General features: G+C 42.6%; 1 protein-coding gene across 1 annotated transcript in view; it reads right to left on the bottom strand.

Moving 5' to 3' along the window:
- LOC122810697 (death-inducer obliterator 1-like) overlaps nucleotides 1–25,405 on the bottom strand; it is a 343,657-nt gene that overhangs the window by 5,524 nt on the left and 312,728 nt on the right. The window contains exon 4 of the mRNA XM_044082261.1: nucleotides 18,314–18,397. Within this exon, the coding sequence (XP_043938196.1) occupies nucleotides 18,314–18,397 (84 nt within the window). The remainder of the gene's footprint in view (nucleotides 1–18,313; nucleotides 18,398–25,405) is intronic.

The raw sequence follows: 25,405 nt of genomic DNA, 5'->3' as shown, positions 1-25,405 counted from the left end.
AAATGATGTCACTATACTCCAGGATGGTTTTACAAAGACCAGCAACTGGTATATTAGTCATGGTCTCAAACTGAAGGCAAAGAAACACATCATCATTCCCTTCAGCACAAACAATGTCCCTTCACACTATCAAATCAATAACAATACTCTAAGTACCCATGAAGTGGTAAGGGGCCTGGGATCACAGGTTGACTGTGACTTTAACTTCGACCACCATGTGTCTACCATTGTAAGGAAAGCTTTCCATGTAGCTCACTTGATTAGCCTCGAGAGTAAAAGAAGTTATAACCCTGCTATACGCAGCACATATCTGCCCCATAACTGAATACAACACCCCATTCGGTATGTACTGTACTAAGCACCTACAGCAATTAGAGAGACCTCAGAGGTTTCTAACAAACATCAAGGGCCTCCAGCATGTGCCTTACATGGACTGACTAAAATCCCTGTCACTATACTCTTTATGGTGCAGACTTCTTAGGGGAAACTAATGCCTGGCCTACAGAGCAACCCAAGACCCAAACCTAATGAACTTACTGCATATCCGTAAATCAAATGCAGCTAGGGCTACCCATTCCAGGGACTAAAATATGGCCTACTACTAAAACAGGACATGCTAGAGGGACAGATTTATCTCCCAGCGACTGCCACGTCTTTGGAACAGGCTACCAGTTGAGGTGAAATAGAGCACCTCTATGACACTGTTCAAGAGGAACCTAGAAGAGTGGATGGGACACCATAAATTCTTACTGGGGATAGCACCCACCACCCTCCTGGACATAGGCAGTCATCACTAAATGCAATCTTGTGTATTGACTAGTACCTCTACGGTATTACATCAGGGTGAAATGGCTAAAATGACCTCCATGTCGATAGCCTAGTAATCTCTTACGATCCTATATTACTACAAAACTCTCATACTTTTCTAGCTGATGTAATGGCTTGCACAAAAGCGGTCTTCTGGGTCAAGAATTTGATGTCTGTGGAGGAGGCTGGCTTGAAAGAGGAGAGGATGAGCTTCTCCAGAATGAAACTAAGATTTCACAGGGGAACTGGAGGTTTTCTCAGGAGTCTAATGTGAAAAACCTCTGTCAGGAACTGTTTCTTGAGCTGGTGGGACAATAGAGGGGGTTAAGAAAGTAGATAAGCTGAAAGGGCTGACAAGTGAATTTTAACAGAGTTATAAGAAAACAATTTGTCAAAAAGTTCTGATAAGTATGAAAGGATCAGAGGATCCTGAGCTTGAAGTGGTGTTCTGTCCCTCCTGTCTGTACCATATAGTAAATCTCTTCCACTTGGCAGAGTAAGATTTTCTTTTACCAGGTCTTCTGACTTCTTTTAGAATGTCTAGGACCTGTTTCTCAAGGGATGTTTCCCTCCAGGAGGTCAAAATATCAGCTGAGCTGTCACTTTGAGATTGTTCAGGTTGAGATGTATGATAGTGCCCTTGTTCTGTTTCAGTAGGTCCATTCAGTGGGGCAGCAAGTATGGTTCCTTCTTGCTGAGACTAAGGATTACAGGACTGGGGCTATTAGAATGACCGGTGGCCCTTCCTCCCTTATCCTCAGTACCCTGGAGAGTTACTGGAGAGAAGGCATAGAGGAATACACCTGTCCAAGGGAAGGAAAAGGCATTCATCCTCCAGGCTGACTTGTTTTTGGTCCTTGAACAAAACTTTTCCAAGGGGGAGTTTTCTTTTGTGGCAAAAAGGTCCATCCCTGACACACCCCATTCTATGGCTATGCTCAGGAAAACTTCCAGCTGCCATTCATGAGGGTCTGACAGGCTCTTGCTTAGGTGATCCACCAGTTGATTTCTTTCTCCAGGTAGGTAGTGAGCCTTAGGGTGTAGGCCTAGGGAGTTTTCAGTTTCCCAAAGATCCATGGCTAGACAACAAAGAAGGTAGGAGTGAGTCTCCTCTGCTTGTTTATGTACCACATAATGGTGGCACTGTTTGTCTTTTCTAGGAGTATGACTGGCTTCCACTGGTCTTTGAAGCCAATTACACCTTTCTGGACTGCCAAAATGTCTTTTAGATTGATTTGTTTGTTTATGAACTGGGAGTCCCATCTGCCCAGTGTCTGTAAGTTGTTGTAGTGTGTTCCCCAAACTATGTCCGGGGCATCTGTGGTCAAAGCTTGGTTGTGAGGAATAATCCTGAAAGAGAGGCCTGAACTGAGGAAGCAGAATATGGCCCACCAGCCAAACTCTTTCCTGAGACAAGGGAGAAGCTTCACCCTGAAGATGAGGAGTTGGGAGTGCTGGCACCACACATTTCTGAGGTACCACTGTACCATCCTCATGTGGAGTCTAGCAAGGGGATCACGAGAATATAAGAAGCCATGTAGCCTAGCGATCTGAGGAACTCTCTGGCAGTGAGCTGGATCCTGTGAAGGAGTTTTTGGAAGTACTGAGTTAGAAAGGTACCTTTCTCTGGAGGAAGGAAAGCTTTTTGTAGACAGTAGTCCAACAAAGCCCCCAGAAACACAATCCTGTTTGCAGGGATGGTCTAAGTTTGTTGGATATTGATAGTGAACCCCCAGGAATGCCAGGATTTCTTGGGTGTAAATCAAATCTGTTTGGAGTTTTTCTAGATTTGTTGCTTGAATGAGGCAATCATCTAGGTAGGTGCAGCAGACAAGCCAAAGGGCAGTGCACAAAACTGATAATGCTTCACACATGCTCTGAAGTTCAAGAAACCCCTGAGAGTTTTTTCTATAGGAATGTGGAGGTATGTGTCCTTTAGACATAGGGTTACCATGTAGGCACTGGGGTAAAGTCAAGGGCAGCAGCTTTTGAAGGATTAGCTTTTTGGATTTTAGTACCTACAAGAATCTGTTGAGTCTTAACATGTCTATGATACGTCTCCAGGCACCCTCTTTTATTGGGACAAAGACGGGTAAATTCACTTTCCTTCTGGCTTCAATCATAGGACCAAAAAGGTAAGTTTTGTCTAAAACAGGACCCAGAAGACTGGATTTAACATTTTCAGGGAAGGACTGCTCCCTAAGCCAGCCATGTCTTCTAGTAATGGAACATGAAATTGTGCCCTGATGGATGCTTCTACAGCATCACACCCACACTGCAAGGAGTGCTTATTTACCTTAGAGAAGTATCTTAAATCTTGCAGTTCCTTAGAGAGGGCCTTATTTTCAACCCCCACCATTTTTTGCCTCATTTGGTTTAACTCATTACATCCAAGTGACGCCTCCAGGTGCATTTGCAGTTAACTTCTACTGACACCTCTAGGCATCAAATATTGCTTGTTTATGTTAGCATGGTTTTGGAATTATTGATGTGATGTACAAGGTTTTAAAAGATTTCATCTTAAAGCTTACGCAGTGGCAAACTCAAATGCATTAGTATTTGACCTCTGTGTAGTGCAGGTAAAGCATTATTAACTATCATTTGTATTATATTAATTTATATAGATATAATTTTCACATTTTTCTAAATATCTCAACAACCAAGTAACACAGACAGAATTCCTTAGACTCATATGAATGTTCTCAGCTGGATGAATAACATGCTGCTACCAGTATGTGTGTAACTTGAGTGTAACTTGAGTGGTTACTGAGCTATTGTAAATTATTTACAAAATATTACAAACATAACAGTTGCTGTGTTTATTGTGATTTATACAATTCAGTTTAAGACCTATAACCTACATAATACTATCACTGTAAAAATAGTTTGTGCTGAAAGGTTTGCCATTTATACTTATTTCATAACCCCTATGGTTCCAGAGCTAAGAACATTTCTTTGAAATTTGAGGACATAATTTGATTCTGTCAAAAGGATTAGGCAATGCACATTGGAAGTTACAGTGCAAACTTCCTGAGCTCCACTGAAGTGAATGAGTTAAGAGGATCTCCTAATACTTGACCATATGAAACTGGTGATTTAGGGCTCTCACAACCAGGGCAGCAGAAGTACAGACTTTCTTTCCGAACCTGTCTGAGGCTCTACTTTGTCAGATGGTAGGGGATTTTTTGATGTGCTAACTTTAGCTCCCTTAGGACCCAGGGTCACCCCTTCAGGAATACATAATTCTGTAAAATCTGTCCAGTTTCCAAGGGGCAGAGGGGATAGAGTCTGGCTGCAAGAAGGAATCCAACAAATCGTCCATTATCGCTAGGACTGGAGAGACAGAAAGAGATTTATGCTCAGAAAGTTTTAGGAATTCCCTGACCCTCTTCTTGGATTGTGGACAATCTTCAGCTTCCTATTTGAAGTGTTTCCTCAGGGTGTGCATGGTCTCACCAAAAGAAATGTCCGGGGGGGGGGGGGGATGAGGCAAGGTTCTCCACAGAATGTCAGTCCCCATAGGAAGAAATAAATAAACCTTCCTCAAAGGTGGATTCATCAGTGTCATCCTCCAAGTCCAAGAAATCAGAAGAGTCCTGGTGGGTTGTCCCTTTTCCTTTTTTCAGGAGAAGTTTCAGCGGCAGAACCTGGGAGAGAAAGGCATCTGGATCTGACTGTGGTAATCAAATCCTCAGCCAACCTAACTAGGTCCTGTAGATAGGCCAGAGTTTGGGAGTGGTAGGTGGCAAGCCTCAGCTGGAACAAGCTGAATACAGCTTTTTTATGTAAGCCCTTAGGCTTTGGCATAAGGGTGATGTCAGCGCTAGGGCCAGGGTGCAGACAGAATAGCTGAATCTTGAGAACTGTGAACAAAGGCGATCTTCTGATGGCAGGAGACTCCAGTCTTCCCTTTGACAGTTTGTAAATGGTCTTCGGAAGCCTGAACCTGGGATGCAGCTCCAGACCCAAGCAACGAGCTTAGTCCTTTGGCTTGTGCAGAAGTAGAGGGACCCGGCAGCATACTAGACTCTAAACTGGTCTCGACAGTTGGAGGGAACTGCAAAAGAATCTCTCCTTCTTTGACAGTAACAAGCCTGGGTCAACTGCTGGAGGCAAACAAGTGTCACTCAGTACTCTGTGTTTTGGATGCTTCTCTTTCTTATGCCTAGGGAGATCAACCTCAGTCCGACTGGTGGATGGCATGGTACAAGAAGGCCTCAAAAACTCGCTAAAATCTCAGCCCTACACTTGACAGTCCTACTATTAAAGTGAGCACAGAACCAAGAGTAAGTTATGTCATATTCTGGACCAAAACAAGTTACACAAAAAGAATGAAAGTCTTGGTGTGGTATGTCATTGCAACAGAGGAGACAGTTATTGACTTTCTCTGAAATTAGTCAAGAAACATATGAAAACTTTCCTAATGGGGTACTTAGCTTTACAGGTCTACTTTCCCCAGGTGCGGACCAACTGACTCACTGACAAGCACCCTGCTTTGGGCTCAGATGGCAAGAAAGAACTGGATTATGGCACCAGCTGACTCTCTTTACACCTGAATGGCTTGATATCAGTCAGGGGATCTGCAGAAGAGGGGGAAATTCTCTGGAAGTCGGGTTGACCAAGGGCTTCCATGGCATGAAATCCCATCAGTTAGGATTGCAGCAGTGAGATACAAAGATCATCACCTGGTTTCTGGTCAATGTTATTCATTGCAGCAGTTACACACACTTTACAGGTAAGGTTTGAGCTAATAAAAAAGCCTAAATATTACCTGCTAGGAATCATCTCTACAGGTCCAGAAAATCCACAATCCTGACATGTGGAAAGGGTAAATTGTCTTCTGCCTGCTGTTTGACAAAATAAGTACATTTTGTTTTCTTTTCAATTATGACTGATCTGCTGTGGTTGAACTATAAATACACAACTTAGACCCATCCTGAGGTCTCAATGTCAAAGACCATTTGTCAGCTGCACCACACTCATGGAGTCATCATCATACTGAAACAAAGTACAATCACTACTGTGCAGTTTTCACTTTTAATTGTTCACAAATTATGGTAAAGTCCCAGGAAGGACCCTTGTGGTACTTCTGTCTTTAGATAATGTACCTGATATATAAAAGATTATGCACAATTACTCAAGTAACTCTCCTTTCATCAGAGTGCTACAGCTGTAAAACCTAGAGCCTCTAGATTCTATCTCAGCAGGACATGGCCCACCATACTGAATGTCTTGCAGAAATCGAGTTCAGCGGCTTCTTATTGTACATTATTTCAATGTATTACTGCACATTCTCACTGTGGTGGGTGTGCAAGTTGTGACACTGCCAGCCGAGCTATCTGGAATTTTGTAAATAATTCTATGTCATTTGTGAACATTGATATGATTTATACAGAAATGTATGTTATGTACTATTAATTTAAGAACTCTGTCAGAGAGAGAGACTGCATTTTGTATCGTGTCTTGGACCTAGAAACATCCATTCAGCACTTCTATCTACGTGTTGTCTGTAAGTAAGATTCAGGGCATAGTATCCCTTAGATATAGATAGGAATATAGGGAAGATTAGTTTAGATGTTTTCTGTATTTATTTGAGACTGTCCTGTAATGCTTTTGTAAAATATTTCCTGTGATTCTTAACTCTGAAGCCACTGTGTTGATTTACTGAGTATTGTCTTGCTCTTTTTATTATTTATTATTAAATATATTTAAACCTGTCTTTGTGGCTGATATTTGTGAGACATATTTAAGCTCTTAGGGTACTTGCATATGTATTTGGTGACACTGTACAGGCCACTCATATAGCCTTGCTTGGTCAGACTACCATTTGGATTAATAGTAACATTACACACACTTTGTAAGGGCCTTAAAGTAGCTGATAAGTAAGGGTGGCTGGTGGCAGCTGGTACTACCTTACAGTTTGTAGAGAAGGGGTCATAGATAGTAAACCTGTGCCAGCCTTTCCCAGGTGTGCATGTGTGCGTGTGTGTGTGTTTGTATATCAATCAAATCTCAAGGTGTCAGCTACTTGTGCAAGGACATGAAGCACTGGTTGGACAGAGAGGGTGCTGGAGGTCTTAGCTTGGCCACTCAGCTGAGATCTTAACCCTACAACTGTGCCAGTGGGGAGTCTTACTGGGGATATGGAGAAAGAGGGAGAAACCAGCCCCCAACTGACTGTGATTTCTGTGTGCTCTTAAGAGAAATTGTACTTTACTGTGCGTGTACTTGTAATCCTCCCATTATGTATGTCTCTCACTGTTGCCAGTGGTAAACACTGAGGCTCCTTGATTACTGGGCCAGTGCAGTGGCATCACATATTAATTGGTGGCAATGGTGGGATGTCCACACCACATACTAATTGGTTGACAGTGGTGAGACAGCCACATCATATATTAATTGGCTTGAAGTGGTGTGGATATTGAATTCCTGTAGCCTGTGTACAGTGGGTCACTGAAGGTGTCTGTGCTCTTAATCAGCCATACAGTGAACATTCACAGTTCATGTCACAATTGTTTTATTTTTTTGTTAGATTAGTTAGTCAGGGAGAGCAGGCAATCATGTCAGCAGAGGAGTATGACAAGCTGACAAGGAGCCAGTTGGCTGAGATGTGCCAGGCTAAAGGACTGGTGCATGCCAACCTGACTAAAGCAGACATGAGTACAGCTTTAGTCGCAGCTGCATCACAGAATAGCAACCAGGAGGACAATCAGACTGGCCGTGGAGATGTACAACTCTCAGAAAATGGACAGCTCAACCATTCCACAGAGGACTTAAAAATCCACGTGGAATTGAAGAAACTTGAGCTGGAGGACAAGCGTTTTGAAACAGAGGCAGCGGAGAGACTGAGATGTCTGGAGGCCGAAGAAATTGAGAAACTGTGACGACTGGAGGCTGAGAATGAGAGGCAGAGGCAACATGAAAAGGAGATTCTGACTCTTTGCCAGAGTCATGGAGGTAATGGGGAAGGGAGTAACCAAACCCCAGAAGCAACAAAGGTCAGTAAATTTCTTCCACAATTTATAGAGGGGGATAATATTGATAGTTTCATTCATATGTTTGAGAGGGTATGTAAACAGTATAATGCTGACCAAGGGCGCTGGGTATGGTTCCTGACCCCCTTACTCCATGGTAAAACTGTAACTGTAATTTCTGAACTGTCTGATACTGATTGTTTAAATTATAATGTTGTAAAGAACCATCTTTTAGAATGTTTAAGTTAACATCTGAAGTGTATAGGAAAAAATGTTGTGAGGATAGACACAAGGCAGATTAAAAGTGTGTGTGAATATGTTGCTGAACTAAGCACTTATTTTCATAGGTGGGTGAGTGGATGTCAGGTCACCACCTTTGAAGGGTTGGCAGACCATTTGGTGAGGGAAGAGGTCCTTATCACTTTACCTGAGAATATGAGAATCTGGTTAGCTGATAGACAATGTACTACTGCAGATGAGTTGGGGAAGAAGGGAGACCTATAACTAGCAAGCAGGGCATCACTGCACAGGAAAGGGACACCCAGTGCTGCTCATGGGTTTAAGAGAATCCATGGTTGGCTGCTCAGACTGCCCCAACAGGGTCTGCTAGTAGGAAGGGAAGCCACTAGTCCAGGTCCATGTCCAGGCCAAGGGTTAAATGTTTTAAATCAAACTAGTGGGGGCATGTAGCATATAGATGTCCACGGAGGCAAGGTGAGGCGCAAAAGGTGGGAGTGTAAGGGAGAATGACAAAATGCTAGCAGTAAGTTGTCTTGAGACAAGAATGGTACCAAACTACCACAAGTGGTTATATCCTATCTTAGTGAAGGGAAAGAGGCCATGGCTAAGACACAGCCACTGACCTAACCATTGTGAAGCATGCAGTTGTTACACAGCAGCACTACTTGCCTGAGCAGTCTACTCCCATCACAGCTTTAGGAGGGACCACATTCCAAATACCTTTGGCGAGGGTTCACCTTGACTGGGAGTGTGGAAAAGGAAGCCAGCAAGTAGGTGTGTTTGAGGATATCCCTGCAGATGTCCTGATAGGGAATCATTTTGATAATGCAGTACCATGTGTGCATGCAGTTACACAAAGTCAGGCTTGGAGACAAGCATGTGAGTTTGGTAGCCTGGGAGGGACCCAGACAGACCGCATCCTTGCAGCCAGTACTGGTGACATGCTTACTTCAGGGAAGAAGCTATCCTGTAGCAGTGAGACTGAGGGTGAGCCACAGCTGCTTGTGAGTACTGATGTTCCTTTGGACTGAGTGACTGAAAGGGCAGAAGTGAGTAGTAGTACCCAGGCTGACAGTGAGGCACCGCTGTCAGAGGATGCCAGACTTCCTGTGGAAGGGGAGCTGGGAACACTGTCAGAGGATGCCAGACTTCCTGTCTTCCTGTGGAAGGGGAGCTGGGAAGGGTTACAAAGAGAGAGCTGAGACAGGCTCAGCTCTCAGACCCTACATTACAAGGCTTGAGGGAGGTAGCTACTGAGGCACTTGATTCTCAAGGGAAGGGGGAATCTGTATACTGGGACAAAGGGTTACTGTGTAGACAGTGGACCCCTGAGGGAGGGCTAGAGGGTGAGAGAATACAGCAGTTGGTAGTGCCCAGAGCTTACCATCTGGCACTTCTAGCCATAGTCCACAATATTCCCTTTGCAGGTCATATGGGCATAAAATGTATGAAGAGACGTATTATGCAGAAATTCTATTGGCCTGGAATTTCCAGAGATGTAACTGGGTAATGCGAGACCTGTGAGCTGTGCCAAAAGGTAGGGAAGGCAAGAGGAAAGGTGAAAGCTCCTTTGATGCCTTTGTCTGTGCTTGAAGAGCCATTTCAGAGGGTAGCTATGGACACTGGGGGTCTCTGAGTACCCCAAGTTCCACAGGGGAAAAGTATATCCTAGCGATAGTAGATTATGCTACCAGACACCCTGAAGCAGTGGCTCTGTTCTCCACTGAGATGGAAAAAAGTGGCAAATGCTTTATTAGAAATTTTCAGCAGGGTGGATTTCTCAAAAGAAATACTGTCTGACAGAGGTGCTAATTTATGTCAGACCTGCTGGCTTGTCTGTGGAAGTACTGTGGGGTGAAGCACCTAAAGACCACCCCTTACCATCCCCAGACTAATGGTCATGTTGAGAGGTTAAACTCTACACTCAAGATGATGCTACAGGCATTTGCAGACCAGTTTAAGAGGGACTGGGACAAATATTTGCCCCATCTGTTGTTTGCTTACAGAGAGGTTCCCCAGGAATCCACAGGTTTTTCACCCTTTGAGTTGTTGGCATGGGCATAGGGAGAGGGGACCTCTAGATCTGATTCGAGATAAGTGGGAGGATGAGTATGAATCCCATAAGGAGTCTGTTGTGGCATATGTCCTAAACCTCAGGACAAGCCTCAAGGAACTCATGAGCTTGGCTCAGGAGAAAATGGCAGAAGTCCAACAGCAGAAAAAGGTCTGGTATGACATGAATGCTTGAGCAGGAGAGTATGTTTTGGGGCAGCAGGTAATGGTTCTCATTCCTGTCAGACACAACAAGCTGCAGGCAGCTTGGGAGGGACTCTACAAGGTGGTAAGGAAGGTCAGTGATGTTAACTCCATTGTAGAACTGCTAGGCAGGAAGTAGGGGCACAAATTGTACCATGTTAACATTATGAAACCTTATTATGATAAGTTGGACCTTGTGCTGAGTATTTGCATTGGATGACAGGAGGAGTCTGAGAGAGATCTGGTGACTGATCTCCTCAGCGCAGCTTGGACTGACACCTCAGTGGATGGGTTAGCAATGTCCCAGCAGCTATCCCCTACCCAGTTTGAGAAATCTGAGCAATGTTACAGCAGTATGGGGGCATGTTCACTGGGAAACCAGGGTGTACCCACCTGGTGCAGCACCATGTGGACACAGGACCCCAAAGGCCTATTAAGCAGGCCCCTTATAGGGTGCCTGAGAGAGAGTCAAACAAACTCTGAGGGAGGAGATACAGGAGATGTTGGAACTAGGGGTAATTCAGGAGTCCAGCAGTCCCTGGGCATCTTCTGTGGTGCCGGTACCAAAGAAGGATGGTAGCACCAGGTTCTATGTGGACTACAAGAAATTAAATAGTCACACAGAGTCAGATGCTTACCCCATGCCTAGGACAGATGAAGCCCTGGAGCAGCTGGGAGAGGCTAAACATCTTACCGCCATTGATCTTACCAAGGGTTACTGGCAGATCCCTTGACTCCCAATACTAGTGAGAGGTCAGCCTTTGTGACTCCTTTTGGCTTGTATGAGTTCACAAAGATGTCTTCTGGGATGAAAAATGCCCCAGTGACTTTCCAGAGGCTGGCAGATCATATCCTAGCAGGAGCAGGAGATTTTGCCCTTGCTTACATAGATGATATTGCCATCTACAGCCATTCCTGAGAAATGCACCTTCAGCATGTCAGGGAGGTGCTGGGCAGACTACAGCGGGCAGGGTTGATCATTAAGCCCAACAAATGTCAGGTGGGTATGGCAGAAGCCTCCTACCTGGGACATAGAGTGGGGAGTGGTAAGATAAGGCCAGAACCTGTCAAAGTGGAAGCCATTCAGGCATGGCCTGCCCCTGCTACCAAACAGCAGGTGAGGGCATTCTTAGGGACAGCGGGGTACTACAGAAAGGTTATCCCCAATTATAGTACCATAGCTACTCCCCTCACAGATCTGACAAGGAAAAACAGGCCAGATAAGGTAGTGTGGACCCCAGCATGTCAGCAGGCATTCCAAATGCTTAAAGGAGCTTTGGGAGGACCCTCTGTGTTAGCCAGTCCAGATTACAGCAAAGACTTTGTTGTGCAGGTGGATGCTTCAAACCATGGGGTGGGGGTTGTACTTAGCTAGGTACCCTCCGAGGGAGAAGAGCACCCAGTGGTATATCTCAGTCGTAGGCTCCAACCCAGTGAGGAATGTTATGCAGCTGTAGAAAAGGAATGCCTAGCCATATTGTGGGCACTGCAGAAACTTTAGCCTTATTTGTATGGAAAGAAATTCACTGTAGTTACAGACCACAGTCCCTTAACATGGCTACATAGAGCCAGCCAGCAAAATGCCAAGTTACTAAGGTGGAGCCTAGGGTTGCAAGCATATGATATAACAGTGCAGCACCACAGTGGGGTTAGCAATGCCAATGCAGATGGGCTCTCAAGACAGGGAATGGGGTAAGGTATTCCCATATAGACTCAACCCTCTGAAGCAATGTTTCTCAAGGGTCACTTGAAAAACTAGCTTGAGTTTTCATGGGGGGGATGGAATTGTGACTGCCAACCCAGCTATCTGGAATTTTGTAAATAATTCTATGTCATTTGTGTATATTGATAAGATTTATCCAGAAGTGTAAGTTATGTACTGAGCTTCAAGAATGTAACCACACCATACCCTGCTGGAACATAGAAGATTAACTTACAAAACTTCAAGAAAATTCGTTGGAATTAAGTACTTTATGGTGTTCTATAAAAGTTAGTTTCAATGCAGCAAGAAGACAGGATGGCCAGAGCTAGAAGTTTTTTCTACTGTCTTGGAGAGAAGTATTTACTATGTTTAAAATGTAAAGTGTTATACTGCTCTATGACTTCCTAGCAGCTGCACATCTGAGAGATATGTATTTTTAATACAGAGATGTTAAGTTTCTGCTTAGCCTGGGAACTGAAGGCAGGTGACAAAAAGGTGGTATAATCCAGGCTAACCCAGCAGTAAAATGTAATATTAATTTAAGAACTGTCTCAGAGACAGACTGCATTTTGTATCTTGTCTTGGATCTAGAAACATCCATTCAGCACTTCTGCCTGCGTGTTGTCTAAAGTAAGATTCAGGGCATAGTATCTCTTAGATATAGATAGGATTATAGTAGAGATTAGTTTAGATGTTTTCTGTATTTATTTGAGACTGTCCTGCAATGTTGTTTTAAAATATTTCCTGTTATTCTGAACTCTGAAGCCACTGTGTTGATTTATTGAATACTGTCTTGTTCTTTATTATTTATTATTAAATATATTTAAACCTTTGTGGCTGATATTTGTGAGACATATTTAAGCTCTTAAAGTACTTGCACATGTATTTGGTGACGCTGTACAGGCCACTCCAAAAGCCTTGCTTGGTCAGACTACCATCTGGATTAATAGTAATATTACACAGTAGGATCGGACACCATTTGTAAGGGCCTTATAGTAGCTGATAAGTAAAGGTGGCTGGTATACCTTATAGTCTGGGCAGAAGGGGGCATAGCTAGTAAACCTGTGCCAGCCTTTCCCAAGTGTGTTTGTGTGTGTGTGTGTGTGTGTGTGTGTTTGTAAATGAATCAGATCTCAAAGTGTGTGTGTGTGTGTGTGTGTGTGTGTGTGTGTATGTGTGTGTGTGTGTGTGTGTCACCTACTTGTGCACGGACATGAAGCACTGGTTGGACAGAGAGGGTGCTAGAGATCTTAGCTTGGCCACTGAGCTGAGATCTTAACCCTATAGCTGTGCCAGTGTGGATTTTTATTGGGGATATGCAGAAAGAGGGAGAAACCAGCCCTAGACTGACTGTGATATCTATGTGCTCTTAAGGGACATTGTACTTTACTGTGTGTGTGTGTGTGTGTGTGTGTGTGTGTGTGTGTGTGTGTGTACCTGTAATCCTCCCATTGTGTACGTCCCTCACTGTTGCCAGAGGTGAGGATTGAGGCTCCTTTATTACTGGGCCAGTGGAGGGGCATCACACTGGTGACCCCCCCTTTGGAATCTAGTCTTGGTCTATAATAAAACACCACATTTCTTCAAGATAGCATCTGATTTTCATATAAACTTTTGTTAGTTTTTTTTCAACACATCTAAATACACTGACTGGCCACTGATTATCCACTGTATGCACAGTACATTCTTTGAGAATAAGAATGATTTTACTTTTGTCCCCTCTTCTGGTACGGCAATCTTCTGTAACCTCTGACTTGTGAGCACTGTCATGAGCTTAAGCTATGAAGGACAAGTCATTCTAATGTACACCACTGGCATTTCCATCCATAGAAGCAATGCCATTGCTTTTTTGCTTTCAACAGCAATATTCTACATGACTAGTGGATCAAATTGAAAACATTAATTTTGTTAGCACAACCGTCAGATGCCATACCATTTGTATAGAAAAGTGTTGTTAACTTATCAATGATTAAGAAATAGTTAAACAACATTAACAATACCAATGTTATCCATGACATGTTCTTCCTTACTTATCATCATACTGAGAATCATCCAGAATTTCACTGACTGTTTTATGTTCTGTTTTTACAGAGTGATGTGGTCATTTTTGTTTAGCCAGTCATATTTCTGCAGGCATTTACTCCTCAGGCACTGCCAGGGAGTCCTGTGTCTGGGCCACTCATTATACAAGCATTCTATGTTATTTCTCTTTCTTTGGTTAGGAATTCTAGGTTTTTGCAGAACCACGGAATGCATCCCTCTCTACATCCAACAATTTTAGTAGGAGCACACTTATATAACAGATTAAATGATGTAACATTAAAGAACTTAACTGGATTGTTCAAATTGTCTATGTGGTATAACACTCTTCAGTGAAAGGCAATTAAATTCCTATCCAATAAATTAGGAGTGTGTTTTTTTAGGCATCTCAACATTTTGCAACTGGTTTATGGAATATGTATTTATTCAATCTGCTCCAGAGATGCAGTCCTGCCCATGGCATTAACCTCCTTAGTTTTTGTCATTTACTGCATAACACACATGGAACTGCAACTTATTCTTGTTTAATAAATATAATAGACATTAAGAAATATATAGGTACCGTGATGTGGTGCAAAGGCATCCTACTTTTCTCACTTCCCCCAGCAAATGTTAATGGTTTGGACTATTCTGTGTCTCACAGCCTCCTAGGCCCAAAGTCTCCTCACTATTATGGCAGCCCACTCACAGGACAAGAGAAACAGGTCTTATTAAGTGCGTTGAAGGCCAGCACCTGCTCCCAAAGGAGAAAGAAGGGAGACCCTGAAGCCCAGATAATCAGAGAGGAAGTATCAGATCATGGAGAAGGGGTAAGGACATCTTCCCCATAAGAAGTGGAACAGTCTCTGCTGTTGCCCAGGAGGTACAAACTGGATCTGTTTTCCATCTCTCACTGGAACTCACTGAGTAGCATAGCAATATAGCAAAGAGGAGGGCACAAAAAAGAGGCTTCCCAAGCTACAGGAGCCAACTTCCTTAGATCCCAAAAGAACCACTTCTACGACCTTATATTCCAGGGAAGCAGAACCATGGAGAGAAGACCAGGTTAAGACTATGACAAAATTGCAAATAAAAGGATAGATGTCAGCAAGGACTTAGGTTGCATGGAGGGTCTTCTTTTCCTCCTAGAAGAACAAAAAGTTATCCAGAGGAAAGCAGCCCCCTCCCCTGGCAAGAAATCGAGCTACGTGGAATGGGGAGGTATCAATCAGGGCTATTTTTGTCATAAGAACAGTTCAGCAAAAGGCTAACCAGGTCATACCACAGAGGGGGAGACTGCAGCTAAAATAATTACTACCAGAACATACAACTGAACACCTCCATTGCTTGGATATCTGTCAAAGACAAACACCCAAAAAAGTGGAGCATCAGCAGCAGTATTGAGGGGTAAATACATTATTGTTCTTGACCCTAGACTTGTGAAAGCCCTCCAGTGTGAACAAAACCCAACTGCCTACTACCATAGCTTAGGCATCTGCCAAAGATAAACACCGAAAAAGGTGGCACTTCACCAAGAGCAGCAGTACTAATGGTAAATGCATTATCCTTCCTGATCCCATACTCAAACAGGACATCTAGAATGATTAAGACCCTCTCAGCCAGGAGGTTTTGGAAGCCAGATAGGAGGACAGACTGTTGAGGGCACTAAGCCCTTATGTAGCACACTAATAAGCTTTTTTGCAGTCTCTGTGCTCCTACTGGAATACACGGTGAGCCAGGTAAATAGGAAAGAACTAGGAGAATGGAATGCAGACTACACTCTTGATGTCACAGAGGTCAGTCTTGGGATAGACATACAGGATCTCAAAGGTATTACTTTAGTCTGTCAGAAATGATACATGATGTCAGCTCTCCTAAGGGTAGCAGCAACAAATGAGGGTGCTTCAAAGCTTGCATGCAGCATTAAGAAAGGCTGCCACACTGGGATGACATATCACCCTGCAGGGGTTTCCCCAGGCTTAAGTAAAAGCAGGAGCCTCCAGTCTGCAAAATGTCCCTACAAGAGGCCTCATTCCAGGTGCAGCAGGTGGAACTCAAAGACTATGAAGCTTAATCTAAGGAAAGAAGGCCCTCCATGTCTTACTCTCCTGAAGCCAACCTGTGGAGGAAGCTCTGCACCCCCAACTCTATCTCTGAATATTGTCAGTCCATATATCAGTGTAAACAAATGATCAGCATTCATGAAGTCGTATTTGGCGAATCTCACACAGTGACACATGAACATGAGAGAAAAGGGTGGCATGCAATGGGAAGAGGCCTGTGCCAGGCTAGGCACTGCTATTATAAACTACAGCCTCTTCAACTGAAATACTGCACTTGTAAATCAAGATTCTAATGAAAGTCAAACAATACCCCTACTGTCTCATGCCTGGGCCACTAACTCTGAGGAATACCTAAAATATTTAGCCCATTTCAGTCTGAAATAATCAGTCCAGATGGAGTAAGGGAAGGCCTTAGAGAAGTCTTGGCAAAGGATACCACTGACTGCAGATGACTCAGGCATACACACCCTTTGATATAGCAAGATGGATAAGAAGCCAAGCTGATAAAGTGGGGAAAGTCCCAGGATAAGATTAAAATAGGTCCAATGGGATCAGTGCTCTACCCCGGCTAACAAAGTAAAAGTAAATAAAAATAGGGTTACCTATCAAAACATCTACTCTTCATAACATCTAAACTCAAAACATCAAGACCATAACATCTAAACTTCAAAACATCTAAAACTCATAACATCGAATCTCAAAACAGAAAACTACAAAGCAGCTATAAATAACATCCGACACACTGTTTGCTACGTTTATGCAGGAGGGCAAGCCCCCCTGCACTCCCCCCACTCCCCGTAAATTAAATATACCAACTCCAAGATCGCACTACAGTGGGGTTAGGAAATTAACTTTTTCCCCCACTGTAGTGCGACCTTCAAGTTGGTATATTTAATTTACAGGGGGTGTGTGTGGGGGGGGGGTGCAGGGGGGCTAGCCCCCCTGCATAAACATAGTAAAAACTTTGTGGGATGTTATTTATAGTTGCTTTGTAGTTTTCAATGTTTTGAGATTCGATGTTATGAGTTTTAGATGTTTTGAAGTTTAGAAGTTATGGTCTTGATATTTTGAGTTTAGATGTTATGAAGAGTAGATGTTTTGATAGGTAACCAAAAAAAGATATTAACAATCCAGGTGAAAGACAGGGATGCACCTCTATTAGGCCTCAAGTTCCCTGTGGGAATGAACAAATGGAGTGGACATGAACGTCTGCCTATGAGACACCCAAAAGGCAATGGAACACTTGAATCTACATCTAAAAGAAGAGAGCCCCCGTCAATTCTCAATGCATAATTTCAGGCAAAATTTACCCCCTCCACACAGACTGTGAATAGAAACTCTCCCCCACTGGTCCTGCAAGGAGCCATCTTCCACCATTCTTAAATTCAGAAATATCTGCTATGCCAAAAAAAAAAAAACAAAAGGGCATGCAAACGGCATTTTCTTCACTGGTGATAGCAGTCATCAAGATCTAACTGTCCATGTACCATAACAGGACTGGGCAGTGGCACATGGACTAGTGTGCTTACATTTAAAGTTATCTCACCTGTCCCTCTTTGTGCAAAACAGTCCCCATCGGTCAGTTGCATACTGCAAAAAAGTCTGAAGAAAATGTGCTGAGATTTTGGGACAAAAATATTTTTTAAGATGTGTTTCATAGTTGCATGAAAACAATTACTTTTTATCTGAAACACCTAAATGTTTTGTGAAACAGCACAATCAGTTCAAATGCCACAATAAGCTTTTATGTTGGCAAAAAAGTGAAGTTCAAGTCCTTTGTACTAGCTACAGATATGGTGTGTCCAGCAAAATCTCAAGTTTCTACAAAAAAATGTCCTGCTTTGGACATTTAAAAAAGGTGGCAACCACACTTGCATACTCACCTGTGCCTAAGGAACTTCTTGGAAAAAATGTCAAATTATAACTATCAAGACCATAACATCTAAACTTCATACAGAGACACTTTGTCTTTAATATAAATGGATATAACCTAATGGCAGTTTCCCTGAAAACTTCATTACAGCATGTCAAGCCATTTTGGAGATTCAGCCTTTTACAGACAGTATACAGAGCCAAATGCAGACCATAATAGGGGCACAAACTTTTGGAATACAATCACCATGATAGGAGTTAAATACTTCAATTTGACAGGTTTCCTTTACAGTTTTACACATCAACATTCTCTTTTATTAATATTGTTTTTACAGTGCTAGCATCAACAACAGTCTGATCACTAAGGAACTTGTACAAACCTTCTGATCAAGTTGTTGATAGTCACTGGATTTGGGGTGTTGGCCCAAGCTCGATTTTCTTCCTTCTAGGAAGAATGCAATTATCTTAAAAAATAAAATTAAATCTGGATTAGCATTAGGCTCTCGTTGAAGAAAACAGCATAGTTAAACATTTTAGACACAATACAAACCTAAGTATTCAAGTAATTACCGCACTCATCAATATGGCCCCACTAAGTTAGTGTTCCTTTTGCAAAGGAAATTTCTCATGAAAAACAGTAACAAAGAATATAATCAATAAGCAGCTAGGTACAATAAGGTGCCAAGTATTTTAACTATGGCTAAAACAAGCCCTGAGGCCAAGAACAGCAGACACTGCAACAGGTGTCATACATACATCCAGCAACATAGCACAGAACAAAGATACTACAGAACATGGCATCTGTACATATGACCCATGGGACTGGTAGCCGCTACAGACTGTGGTATTTGTTCATAGGCCCACGGGACTGGCGGCAGCTACAGAATGTGGCACCTGTCCATATGGTCCAGGGGACAGGCAGCAGCTGCAGACTATGATATCTGTACTTACGGGGATGGCTGCAGCTACAGAATGTGGCACCAGTACATACAGCCCATGAGAGTGGTGGCAGCTATAGAAGGTGGCATCTTTGTATATGGCTCACAGGACTGGCAGTAGCTACATATAAATATGAATTGAAATGGATTCCAGTAGCATTAGGCAAAGATTTGAGGCCAGTAAAAAATAAGTAGGTATAAAGCAGACAATTGAAGCTGAAGGTATTATTTTAACATTGAATTTCAAATTAACAGTTGTATATCGAAAGAGAGGCAGTCACTTGTTAAAATGGAAAATAGTCTCTGCTGCTAGCCTGTTTGAAAGAAGGTCTGTAGCACATGTAATGCGCTGCAAACTGTTTTATGCAACATGAATGCAACCAAAATAAAACACATGCCCAAACTCTAGATGTTTATGGGAATACATTTTAAACCTTATTTTGTTTGTTTTACAATTCTGCATTAAGCGTAGAAAATGTCTGAACTTGAACAGGAAAGTGGCTTCCATAGTGAATCTTAATGAATAAAGAACTTTTAACATGAAAAAGACTTTGACTGGAAACAAAATAAATGTCACAGCATTATTTCTTCACAGGACACATTGACCATCTGTTTAGGGTGAAAACACAACAGTTTACAACATTTAGGAGACTGCAACTACCTGATAAAATTATTTATAGTTGAGGCAGTGATAAAAAAAACTGTCAAACCCATAAGGATTGTGTGTATCAAACTGAATGCAGCACCTGCATGCTGGTCATTTTCTGGACATTTCACTGCAATAGCTCAAAAAAAGAAGTAATATACTCACCATAATGTTCCATCTGTGTTGTCCATTTTCATTCTTTCTCAACAGTTGGGTTCCCTCAGATCCAACTTTGCCGTTACTTTAGCTCATGGCCACTAAAAAGCACTCAATCTCCTCCCATACCCATAATGCACCAATCCCTAACATACCTCAGCTCTTGTTTGTTGGTTAACATAATGAAGAAATATTATCATAATACCCCTGATAGAAAGAGCCATTATCAATATAAGGAATAGAGATGTCTTTATAACTTCTTGTTCTTCCAGAAATCAATTGTGAAAAAGATTGGGGGTTGGTGGGATGGGAGCTGAGGAAGAATGAAAATGAAAACACTTTACTTTATGCATTACATATTAATTTCAAACCTTGCATATACTTTCATATTTCTGCATTGGGGAAAACATTTTACTTTATACAATATCTGTCAACACCACCTTAGGTGGAAAAAAAGAACTGACTCGTAATGTTACTCTAACCCTATGAAAAATCAAGGAGGGAGGATTAGAAGACAATGACTGAAGTTCTGAAATCCTACTAGCAGAGTGATAGCCACCAGAAAGATAGTCTTCCAGGTCAGAAACTTAAGATCACATTTTGTTACTGGTTCGAAGGGGGAATGAATCAAGGCTTGCAGTACCAAATTTAAGTCCCATGGAGGAGCTGGATCTTTATAAGGAAGTCTCAAAAGAAGGGTTCCTCTCAAGAAGGCCTTACAAAGTTCAGATGAAGTCAAGGTGTTCTGAAATCCACTATGAAAATAAGAGACCACTGCTAGTTGAACTCTAAAGGTTGAGGAGCTAGATCCTTCATTGAAAATTGTTGCCAAAAATTCAAGGATACCTTATACAGAGGCTGAAAAGGGGTCAATATGTTACTGAAGCACCCAAAAACAAACCTCTTCCATTTGCTTCTGTATAGTTTTCTTGTAGAAGCTTTATGGGAAGACAAAAGTACATGACAGATAGGGGATGAGAGGATAGGTTTTCTGGCTATTAAGGGAGGCGAATAAACCACTCTGTTAGCTTTAGGTTTGAGATATCCTGGTAAATCATGCCTGTGGGTGAGACAGGAGGTCTGGAATTGGACCTAGAATCCAAGGTGGGTAAATTAGATGAGGCCAAAGAAACAGGAACCAAATCTGTTGAGGACAGTAAGGTATAATGAGGATGACTTTACTCTTCAACTATAAAGCTTTCTGCAGAAATCTGGGGATCAAGGGATTTGGGGGATATGCAAAGTGGAGACTGAGAGGCCAATCATGTTGTACAGCATCTCTTGGTAATTCCCCTGGTGGAGGGAGTACGGCAAAGAAGCTGCTGCATTTGCTGTTCAGGGGAGATGCAAAGAGGTTGCAGCAAGGCCGGCCCCACTGGTGAAAAGTAATTTCTGCCACATTCAAGTTCAGAAACCACTTGTGAGACAGTAGAATGGACCTGCTCAATTTGTCTGCCAATTCACTGGACTTCCCTGAACTGTGCACTTCTACCAAAAACAGTTGGATGAAATCATCCACTGCCACACTCTGATGACTTCTCAACACTAGGGGTATGACCTGTTTCCTCCTCATTTGCTGATGTACTAAAATACTGACATACTGTCTGCATGAATTACAAATGTCCCAAAAAGGAGAAAGTCTTGGAAGGCCTGCAATGCTAAGAGCACTGCTCTCATTTTCAGGAAATTTACATGCATGTTGGCCTTTTGGGGGGATGAAGTACCTTGTATTGTTTGCCCCAGGAAGTGCCCCATCACTCAATTTGGAATGCGTCCATGGTCACTATGGCCTTGGGTTGAGGGAGAACAAAAGGACAGACCTGTAGAACCTGATCTGATTGAACCTACCACCAAAGGTATCTCTTGCACGCCAGAGTGATTCTTATTTGGGCCGACATGTTGGTAAGGAAGAGACCATTGTGTTGCTAACATCCACTGAAGAATTTTCATGTAAAATCTTGCTAGAGGAACTGGGACTACAGTCACCAACATTGATCACAAGGCTTGCACAATCAGTTGGGCTGAGAATATCCTACTGTGAATTATTTTTCTGACCTGGAATCTGATAGTTTGTGCTCTAGACAGGAAGAGAAGCTGTCATTAATACTGTTGAAATTTGTTTCTATGAATTCCAATGCTCGAGATGGTTCTAATAAAGGTTTGTTGTAATTTATGGTTATTCCCAAGATGGGAGCAAGTCTATAGTACTTGATCTCATGCTCATATTTGTAGATGGCTGGTTGGGGCACTAATGAGACTGTCGCCCAGGTATGGAAACCCTAAGAATCCCTGCAGTCTGAAGTGAGCTGCTACCACTGCCACGCATTTGGTGAACACCCTGGTGGCTGTGATGAGGCCAAAGGGCAGTGCTTTCAACTAGAAATGACTGGCTCCCAGCCGGATGTGTAGATACCTTCTGGATTGTCTGTTCATTTTTATGTGATAATACGCATCCTGAAGGTCTATTGAGCACATCCAGTTGTCCTTGCACAAGAAAGGCAGATTGAATTGAACTGTGGACATCCGAAACTTTGTGTGTCAAACCGATTTGTTCAAGTTGCTGAGATCCAGTCTCCAGGCCCTCGTTTTCTTTGGCGCTAAAAGAATCTTGAGTAAGTTTCAGATTCTACCTGGTGTGGTGGGATCTTTTGGAGGACACTTTCTAGCAGCTTTTGTATTTCTAGTTTTGCTGCTTTCCTCTTTGCACCCACATATCTTTTGTGTTGTCTAGCCAGGCTCTCTGGTGCAGGGATAATCGACCCCGACTGCTTGCAGAGGGAGGTAATTGGACCTCCTGTCAGGAGCAGTGGTAGAGTCTGTCAGAGAAAGAATCTCTAGACCCCTGGTTTTGCAAGCTTCCTCTGCCAGGTGGATGGCATCTTCCATGTGAGTTCCCTCCTCTGCCCTAGGGAACTATCTCCAAGTGGATCTTGAAAAGGACCCTGGGACCTTCTGAACCATATCTTTTGATCACCTCGTTGATTCCTAAAAATGGTTCTTTAAGAGATTGAAAAACATGCTCCCACTGCAGAGAGGGTTTTTCCATCTTGCTCACACCTGGATAGTGTGTCCTTTGCCTTAGGGGCTAACAATGCACTGCCATCAAAATGTACACTGATGAATGAGGACTTGAAGGGCTTTGCAATGCCTTTGCAGTACCTTCGGCTTCATGAGAGATTAGCCTCATGGACGAATTAGAAACCGACTTTAGGGTTGGCAACTGTGAGGTCACTGAAGTCTGCTGGAATGCTTGTTTGGCTTGCTTGCTGTACTCTGCCTGAGTACTGCTGATCTCTGCATTTTATTTCGCATTGACGTTTTTCATTTAAGGTCTGATTATTTCTATTTTTTATCTTTTTCTTGTATTATATTTATTTTGTTTTCTGTTCTATTGGAGTTTTAAGAGGTCTTGGCTAGTGTCAGAAAAGTTAGCAAAGAATTCCTTTGCAAACAGTGAATAACATCAGCTAATTAGTGGAAGAAGCTGAGAAATAGCATTCCTCATTTAGCTAGAAATATTTGGAGGCATCTTTATTTAGCTGGAGTGATTTGGAGGAATCTCTATTTAGCTGGAGTGCTTACTTGGCTTGCCTGCTGTACTCTGCCTAAATATTGCTGATCTCTGTCTGCATTTTATTTTTCACACTCACCCATATAGCTGTTGTATTCCTAAAATTGGTATCTTTTGAGTTGCCCACCCCTACTGTAAATCTGATTTTGGACACACCTCCCAGTCCCATCTCATCAGCCCATTCTACTAAGTACAGAGAGATCAGTTGGGAAGGCCCACCCCTTTAGTATCCTTGAATTTTCTTCTGTTTCCTCCTTTCCCATGTAACTTAAAAAATGCACTTTATTCAGCTGCTTTTACTGTATTTGTGTTTCTACTTTACTACTTTTTTTTTGCTTTTGCTGCTTATTCTTAAGTGTTCATTTGCATTTATTCTCCTGCATTTACTACTGCTTGTTAGCAGCCTAATTAAACTTTAACTTATTCTAAGGCTCTTAGCTTTGGCTTAAGCAACTGTGCTTTAGACCAGTTGTTTTACATTAAGAAGGTTTGTAGTCTACACTCGTGTGGCAGGAGAGGTAGCTTACAGCCTTCTAAGTTGGGAATTGCTGGTTGAAGGCTTATTGTGTCTTATTCTAAAAGTGTCTTAGTTCTAGTTTAAGAGCTTGGGCTTCGGGCCAGTTATTTTACATTACTAAGGTCTGTGGTCTACACTCTTGTGGGAGGAGAGAGTAGCCACTGTCCTTCTGAGCTAGGAATTGCTGGTTGAAGGCTTGTTGTGCCTGTTGTTCTAAGTGTCTTTATTCTGGTTTAAGCAATTAGGTTCTAAATAAGTTATTTTACATTAGGAAAATTTATTTGTGGTCTAAACTCATGTGGCAGGATAGGATAGCCTACACCCTTCTAAGCTGTGAATTGGTGGTGAAGGCTTATTGCGCTTGTTATTCTGAAAGTGTTTCAGTTCTGGTTTAAGCTCTTGGTCTACAGAGCAGTTAATTCACACTAGGAATGTTTGTGGTCTACAATCTTATGGGAGTATTCCACTGAATTGCTGCTTTATTTAAACTTTTTTTGCTGGTATGACTGTGATTTTCTGCACTTTGAATTTCTAGTACTTCTGCATTTTTTAGTGTAGGCTAGACTCAGACTTGCTGAATCTAGACTGTTTGGTATCATCCAAGCATCAAAACCAGCTATCTTATATTAAGAAGGCCACTCCGGACCCTTGTGGCAGAAGCGTGGAGCCAAGGACCCATCCAAGTTGGAGATTGCTGCAATAAGGCTCAGTCTTGGGCTTTCCCTTTGGTTAGTTTGCTTAAGATCATTTAACTTCTCTTGTAGTTAAGCATCGTGTTTGTGTGGGTTTGTGTTCAGTTTACTGGAGCTGCTCAGAGACTGCACTGCTGGCCTGTGAGCAACTCAGTTGTGCATTGTGAAGCACTGACTCAGCTTTCTACACCTAACCCTCCATAGAACAGATGCTTTTTGTTTGTCTTAAAGCAAAACCTGGTCCATCTAGCTCACTCCCACTAGTTACTACAACATGTAGCTGCCATAATGGATGGACGGTGTTCTGCCATTTCTCTAGCCAGCCTGATTACCTCAGGATGCCCATGTCAATATAACAATTGCCTTATGCATACTGAGAACCAGTTACTCCTAAAACAAACAAATGCAACTTGTGAGAGATGTATCTATACTATGAATTTGGAATCAATTCTCTCATTAACAGCAAACCAGACATCAAACAGGTTATCAGCACACATACTTCACCTCTTGCACATAAGCTCACCACATATAAACCCACATATGCAGAGGTACTTGTTAGATGCTTACTTAAAGATCAGAGACCTCCCAAGTGTCAACCTACTGCACATATGCCAGACCAAACAGAATTCACTACACATAATAATACATACAAGAGCATCTCAGCCAATAAGCTCCTAAGGCAAAACACCTCAAAAGCAAATGTCGTGGTCACAGGCGAGCTGCCTGTCAAGTGCTAGGATCCATTAGATCACTCACGCACTCTCAAGTCTCTCAACAAGTACCATTATGACTCTGTCACAGTCCATGTTGGAGTGAATGACTTGAGATGTACCTCGCGGGACTATATGAAGTGAGACATGACGGAGCTCTCAGATTATTTGTCCCAGGCAGGTATGATCCTAGCCCTAAGCAGCGTTCTACCTTCACCCAGGATGATGCCTCAATGCAAACA

This window comes from Protopterus annectens, chromosome 9.part0, assembly GCF_019279795.1.
Source record: "Protopterus annectens isolate FY-2018-M chromosome 9.part0, PAN1.0, whole genome shotgun sequence".
Lineage (NCBI taxonomy): Eukaryota > Metazoa > Chordata > Ceratodontiformes > Protopteridae > Protopterus > Protopterus annectens.
The sequence above is the reverse complement of the archived record's forward strand: the minus strand, read 5'-3'. Positions and strand labels throughout refer to the sequence as shown.